The sequence below is a fragment of the Lactuca saligna genome, chromosome 2 (genome assembly GCF_052625555.1).
Source record: "Lactuca saligna cultivar CGN05327 chromosome 2, ASM5262555v1, whole genome shotgun sequence".
NCBI classification, from domain to species: Eukaryota; Viridiplantae; Streptophyta; class Magnoliopsida; order Asterales; family Asteraceae; genus Lactuca; species Lactuca saligna.
The window spans coordinates 90,919,919-90,927,428 of record NC_136418.1 but is presented as its reverse complement, the minus strand read 5'-3'; the positions used below and the strand labels follow the sequence as shown (position 1 = coordinate 90,927,428).

The 7,510-nt window shown below is 40.6% G+C and overlaps 1 protein-coding gene across 3 annotated transcripts; it reads left to right on the top strand.

Moving 5' to 3' along the window:
• The first annotated feature begins 623 nt into the window (after nt 1–623).
• On the top strand, nt 624–3,172 carry LOC145031174 (acyl-coenzyme A thioesterase 2, chloroplastic-like). 3 transcript variants are annotated; one of them, XM_078979690.1, is made up of 6 exons: nt 624–1,007; nt 1,088–1,193; nt 1,317–1,722; nt 1,824–2,474; nt 2,711–2,839; nt 2,957–3,172. In XM_078979690.1, exons 2-6 carry the CDS (start codon nt 1,123–1,125, stop codon nt 3,092–3,094), a joined length of 1,395 nt encoding a protein of 464 aa, XP_078835816.1. In that variant the 5' UTR covers nt 624–1,007; nt 1,088–1,122; the 3' UTR covers nt 3,095–3,172. The 3 variants fall into 3 exon arrangements, with proteins under 3 accessions (XP_078835816.1, XP_078835814.1, XP_078835813.1); XM_078979688.1 differs by having other exon boundaries at nt 1,311–1,722; XM_078979687.1 differs by having other exon boundaries at nt 1,088–1,722.
• Nucleotides 3,173–7,510: the final 4,338 nt, after the last annotated feature.

The window sequence follows — 7,510 nt, the reverse complement described above, 5'->3', positions numbered from 1 at the left end:
GTTGTGTCGTGAGTCTGAAGACGGGGTGAGACGACCAATTGGAGATGAGTTTGGCAACGTTCCATTTAACCCACAAAAATCCTACCATTAGCAAATTAAAAAAAAAATCAATTTAAAACTTATCAACTGTCACTATTAATACTCATTATTTTACTAACATTTTACACTACAAAATAGACAAAATTCTAAGTTTTTTAGAAGAAAAAAATTGAATTAACGGAGGAAACTCGTCGGTGAAAAACAGCACTCATCGATCTTCAAATTTTAAATACAGTGTGCAACCGAATCTCAACCCGGAAAATTTAAGCGTATTTTTAAAAATTCAAAAAGAAATTCTCAAGAACTATTGCAACTAAATTCTATATTTTTTTTTAGTAATTTAGGTTTAATTTTCTATGTTTTTTTAAGTTTTTTTAGTAATTTAGATTTAGCTTTTTATGTTTTTTTTTTTAAAAAAACTTTGTTTTAATTTTCTATGTTTTGTAATTTAATATAATATGGTTCTAATTCATATAAAATATTTTACATGTTTTAAATTATGTTTTTTATTTAATTTAATCATAAAAAAAATAAAAACATATATATTATGGAGTGGTAGACATTTTAGATTTATATAAAACAATTTCAATTTATTTGGTTGGTGGTGAGTTTACGGCGGCTTCGTTGCCACCACTCCCACAGTCTCTTCCTTCATCTAACATTCTCATCCGTTACGAAACTTGAAAACTGAAAAGGGTGATTTTCGATCGTTTCATAAAGAACTCGATCAATTTATCTTCATCAAAATGTGAAACATAATTTCTTGCTTTTACCTATTTTTGGCAAGGGGGTAACGAAGGTTTCATTTGATTGATCGATCATCTATGTCTGTCTCATACTTTATGACTACCATTATATTAGCAGAAGTTTCTTGACAAATTGATTTCAATTTCAAACACATGGAACATTCACCATCACTTCCGGGGCCTCCCATGAAAGAAAGAAAAAAGTGTAGCAGACCTGACCTAGTAAGTAGGGGGATCGGTTAAAATCCATTGTGGTTGCATATTTGATGCTTATTATGTATAACGTTATCTTGTTTCTGTAGGTATAATTCCTCTTTCAATAAGAAAATCAAACGAAATGAGAGCACTAAGATTCGGTTATGGTGTTGCTGTTACAACATTAACGAAAAAACTCAGATACCCATCACTGTACACCACTCGTTTTCTCCCTTTGAATCACAATTACGATTATCGATGTCGTAACCCACACAAAAGCTTGAATCTTTCGTCGAAAAATCCCCAAATATTCAATCGTTTGTTTTGTAGTTTCAGGTCATATTCCTCTTCGGGGCCACCAGACCCACCTTCGATCAGCGAAATCGATCCCAATTCTGTTGCATCCACTGTATCTTGCCCTAATTCTCAACGTCTTCAAGATGACGATGTGTCCGCCATTGACGCCGGATCTTCCTTGCGCAAGCCTGTCTGTATGTGGCCTGGTATGTATCATTCACCGGCCACAAATGCTCTTTGGCAAGCGAGATCCATTTTCGACACCCCTTCTTCGGATGTCGACTCCATTACTGAAAAAACTCCATCGCACAGCCGGACTACCATTCTTTACCCTTTCTCTTCCGATTATATTCTCAGAGAACAGTACAGGAATCCATGGAACGGAATTCGTGCGGGGAAATTGCTTGAAGACCTTGATGCTCTCGCGGGTACAATCTCCTTCAAAGTACGCCCCTTTACCTTCTCTTTTGTCAGATTATATGCTTTCATGAGAGAACATCTTGATTATAACAGTTGTGGTTTCTGTTGGATCTGTGAAACAAACAGCACTGCTTCAATAACGCAGGCATGGCGGATTCCTTGTTGCTAGTGACTGCTTCTGTGGACAAAATGGTTATCAAAAAGCCGATTCTTGTTGACATTGATTTGAAAATAGTTGGAGCTGTTACTTGGGTTGGTCGTTCTTCCATGGAGATTCAGTTAGAAGTCCTTCAACCCACTGAAGAAACATCCGATCCTCTAGACTCACAAGCTTTAGTCGCCAACTTCACTTTTGTGGCGCGTGATTCCAAAACCGGAAAATCAGCAATAATCAATCAAATCACACCCGAGACTGAAAGGGAGAAATCCCTATGGAAAGAAGCAGAAGAGAGGAACAAATTAAGGAAAAAGAGAAGACAAGAAAAGAAGAAGGAGATTGAAAACGAAAAGGAAGCAGAGAGGCTGAATGCATTGTTGGCTGAAGGACGTGTGTTCATTGACATGCCAGCTTTGGCTGATAGAGATAGTATTCTTATAAAGGACACGTGTCTACAAAACTCATTGGTATGTCAGCCACAACAAAGGAACACCCATGGAAGAATTTTTGGAGGGTTTTTGATGCGAAGAGCTTTTGAGCTTGCTTTTGCAACCGCTTATACTTTTGCTGGAAGTGCACCACTCTTTCTTGAGGTTGATCATGTTGATTTCTTGAAACCTGTAAGTGTTACATAAGGGTAAAATCGTCATTTACTCTCATTCATATACATATAGCTCATTCAGACATGGTTATTTCTTTTATACTTTATCAATGTATTCAAACACCAACTCTTCGCCTATTTGACCTTTTTCTTTAATCCTCGTAACCTTAAAATTGTTTGTTATACTGTATGGGTAAAATGGTCATTTAGTAAAAGCTTATAGAACTTATGTAATATGTGATTTGTTGATGCCAGGTGGACGTTGGAAATTTTTTGCGGTTGAAGTCATGTATTTTGTTCACAGAACTTGAGAATCCGGACAAACCGTTGATTAATGTGGAAGTTGTTGCTCATGTGACAAGGCCCGAGTTTAGATCTGCTGAGGTAAGGTCCAAATGTGTAAATATGCACATTATCAATCTATATGAATGCTTGTAAGTTTCAAAAACTTTGTAAAATTGTAAATGATTGATGATTGTTTGAATTTTGAATTTGGTAAAGGTATCCAACAAGTTCTACTTCACATTTACAACTTCTTCAGATGCCATGAGAAATGGTAGGATTCGTAGTGTCGTTCCAGCCACAGAGGAGGAGGCGCGTCGCATTATTGAGCGCATGGATGCTGAGAAACAAATGTAATTACAGTTTCTTGGAAATTAATCATGTAAATGACATTCAATTGCTAAATGAGAACGCAATTTGTTGATTTGCAAGAAAGCTATGTTTGGGATTGCTTAATTTTCTCTTGTTAATGTTTGTTTGTTTCTTTAACTACTTATTTATTTTAGACAAATCTTTATAAAATGGCCCTTGCTGTTTCCTGGGTTTTAGTTTTAACTCTTTGGTCTCAAAGAAGGTCCCGGAATCCAACCTTCATGAAGTTGGAATCCATGACCCTAAGTTGGAAGTCTGATATGCTACATAAATGGTGAGGGGCTCACGTTTTAGGGAATACAACATTAATAGCGGATTCTCAACTCTTCTGTCTCCATCTCTGCATCACAACGAACCCCACACCACCGCTTTTCAAGATTCTGGAACAAAGACAGGTTTTTGATATCTCAAAGCCGCTATAGGATTCGATTTCCCAAACCAATGGATGAGAAAGTGTTCAATGATGTAGTTTAATGGTGTTTCAAAAGCAAAGTTGTGTTTCAATGTTTTACATTGTTTCATTTATTCGTTACAGATTTTGGTTTTATTTGTGTTTCAAGTCAAGCTGAAATTGGTTTTTTTTTTTTTTTTTTAGAAATTTGATATATATAATGGTGTTTAAAAGAATACTTGGCTTTACCTACTAAGATCCATATATCTTTCACAAAACAATTATGTAGATTTGAGTTTCATGAAGTTTTAAGAACCGACCCGGCTAGAACCGGCCCGAACCGGACGCGACCCGGGAACCAAAGTTGGCCGAATTTAAGAACCGAATCGGACCGTCAATTCTGGTTCTGGTTCCGGTTCCAGTTTTTGTCGGGTCTTCGATGTCGGAACCAGTCCTCGAGAAATAGCAATGTATTTTGAGAAATATTTCGGTTACGGTTTCGGTTTTTGCAAGTTTTTGTCGGGTCTTGAAACCTTGCCAAGTGTTGGATGTATTATTATTTTTGGGACATGCACGAATTTATTAATGTAATCTATATAAACAAGCGATTGCTAGACAATATATGAAAAACTACAAAGCAGGTGGTTAGCTGATGTCGCCAACGCCTTTCGCACCAGTCGTTGTCCCGAGGGGGATAAGGTCCAACTCCCTTCCTTCCTTATGAAGGACATGGCATGTGGTTGGTGGGAGGAAGTTGGACATGCCATTGGAGATGATGCAGCTCTTGATGCGATGACTTGGAGTGACACCGCAATTGTTCGATGAGCAGTTTTCTGTAGATTTGTCCCTATTCCCATGCGAGGGAATAAGGTTATTGTGGGAATGCATTGGTTGAGCCTCAATGGGGTAGTGATTGACTGCGAGGAGCAGCTGGTACGAGTTCGGACCCCAAGTGGGGGACGTTTGGTGATTCAGAGCGAGAGGCTGCAGTGCGGACCGACTTTGTGTTCAGCAATGAGGGCGAGATGCTACCTACAGCATGGTTGTGCAAGTTATGTCGCCTATGTCATGGATACCCGGGATAAGGGTAAGGCAACAGTGGATGATGTACCGATAGTACGGGAGTACCCAGACATATTCCCGGAGGATTTGCCTGGGATACCTCTAGAGAGGCAGATAGAGTTCAGGAATGACCTAGTTCCTACTGCGGCTCCGATAGCCAAGGCACCATATTGGTTGGCTCCTCCCGAGATGTGGAAGTTCTCTACACAGCTACAGGAGCTGTTAAACAAGGGATTTATCAGGGCAAGCAGTTCGCCATGGGGAGCCCCGATCCTATTTGTGAAGAAGGACAGGTTACATCGGATATATATAGATTACCGAGAGCTGAATAAGGTAACGTCGAGGAACTGTTATCCCCTCCCGAGGATTGATGACTTATTTGACCAGCTTCAGGGTGCATCTTGGTTCTACAAGATTGATCTGAGATCAGGTTATCACCAGATGCAAGTCAGGGACGACGATGTGCAAAAGACAGCCTTTCGGACTGGCTATGGTCACTATGAGTTTGTGATTATGCCGTTTGGGCTCATCAATGCACTTGTCGCGTTCATGGACCTCATGAACCGCGTGTGTAGACCGATGTTGGATTGGTCTGTGATAGTTTTATCGATGACATCTTGGTTTATTCCAAGACTCGGGAGCAGATGAGGAGCACCCAAGGGAGGTGCTGGAGACACTGAGGAGGGAGTGACTTTTCGCAAAGTTCTTCAAGTGTGAGTTCCGGTTGTGCGAGCTGCAATTCCCTGGGGCACCTTGTCAACCATAAGGGTATTCTAGTCAATCCGTCCAAGATAGAGGTCATGATGAAGTGGGAGGTTCCGAGGTCTTCATCTGAGATTCATAGTTTTCTTGGTCTGGCAGGTTATTATCGAAGATTCATCTAGGATTTCTCCAATATTGATGTTCCCTTTATCTGAATGACCAAGAAGTTGGTGACATTCCGCTGGAGGCCTGAGCAGCAGTCAACTTTTGAGACTCTCGGACAGTGATTGTGCGAGGCACCGATCTTGACTTTGCTGGAGGGTTTCAATGATTTCGTGCTTTACTGTGACACTTCGATCACAGGTATGGGTGCAATGCTGATGCAGCGGGGTCACATGATAGCATACACTTCGATGCAGTTGAAGCCTCACGATGCGAACTACCCAACGCATGATTTAGAGCTAGGGGTTGTGATTTTCGCCCTCAAGGTTTGACGACACTACCTTTATGGGGTTCGTTGTACCATTTACATGGACCATAAGAGCTTGAGGTACCTGATGGATCAGCCGAATCTGAACATGCGGCAGCGGCGGTGGTTAGATGTGGTGAAGGATTATGACTATGAGATCTTTTATCACCCAGAGAAGGTCAATGTGGATTACATCCGAATCCAGGAGAGTATATCTGCCGAGAAGCTAGTCGAGATCTATGTACGTGAGGTGGTGGCACTACATGGAGTGTCAGTTTCGGTTGTGTCAAACCGAGATGTTCATTTCATTTCCATATTTTGGAAGCGGTTTCATGATGAGATGGGTACTCGTCTTCACTTCAGTACTGCTTTCCACCCTCAGACGGATGGGCAGAGTGAGAGGATGATTCAGACTCTATAGGACATGTTGCATGCTTATGTATTAGATTTTGGAGGCAATTAGGATACGTATCTTCCGTAAGCGGGATTTTCGTATAATAACAGTTACCACGCTAGCATAGATCGACCTCCCTTCGAGATTCTTTACGGGAGGAAGTGTATGCCCCCAATTTGTTGGGGAGAGGTTGGTTAGATAGTCATGGGGAGTAGTGAGGTGGTACTCAAGACCATGGAGAAGATCCAGCAGGTCCGGAGCAGGCTCCAGACTACTCAGAGTCGGCAGAAAAGCTATACTGACAAGCGCAACTCAGACTTGGAGTTTCAGGTGGGCGACATGGTTCTCCTGAAAGTGTCACCTTAGAAAGGTGTCATCCGGTTCAGGAAGCGGGGCAAGCTGGGCCCCAGGTACATCAGTCCGTTCAGGGTTTTGGCTCGAGTCGACCGGGTTGCTTATCGTTTGGATATTCCAGCAGAGCTCAGCAAGATCCACAACACTTTAAATGTCTCTCAGCTGCAGAAGTGTCTAGTGGATGACTCCGCAGTTGAGCCTTTAGAGGATATTCAGGTGGATGATAGCCTAAACTGTTGGATTAGTGTCTAAGTCCATAACTATTTTGGTATGTACTTGACCCGATGGTGCATGGTCCTTTTGGGTTGCCTTCACCAAAGCAACTTGATAGGATGAATTGTGGAGAGAAAGGATTAAATATGATTTATTAATGTATTATGAGAATAATATATTAAAGGAGAAATCATATTGTTTAATTAATATTAGTCAAGAATTAATTAGTAATTAGTTTTGTGACTAAAAGAGATTAATTAAACTTAAGGGACTGGAATTGTAATTATAAGATAATTGCAATTTGGGCTATGGATTGTCTTAAATTAAGGAGTGGACGAATTCTATGGGGAAACCCATGGGGAAATCGCCCAAGGCCTTAAGGAAAGGAGTCCATGGGTTGCTTAGGGCTTAAGCATCCAAATTAGGGTTTCCTTGTTAGATAACCCTAATAGCCTAACTATATATACATCCCTTATGACCCAAAAACGTGGCTAAGCTTTCTTCTAGGGTTTCCACAGGTTTTGGGCAGCCTCCTTTACCTCTTCTCTTCATCCTCTTGCTCTTGGTGTTTGTGAACCATTAGAGGAGTGACATTTGTGACTCTAAGCTTTCTAAAGTCAATACAAGGAGATTTGGGATTGTTATTGCTACATAACAATCAAGGTATGATCTTAAACCTATTCTCATGTTAATATGATTACTTATATGCTAGAATTAAGGTTTATAGTCTTGGATAACTTGCATGTACAATAGAGAAACCTAGATCCAAGCATTAGGGTTTGTATGAGCACATAGGATGTCCTTATGACCAAAACC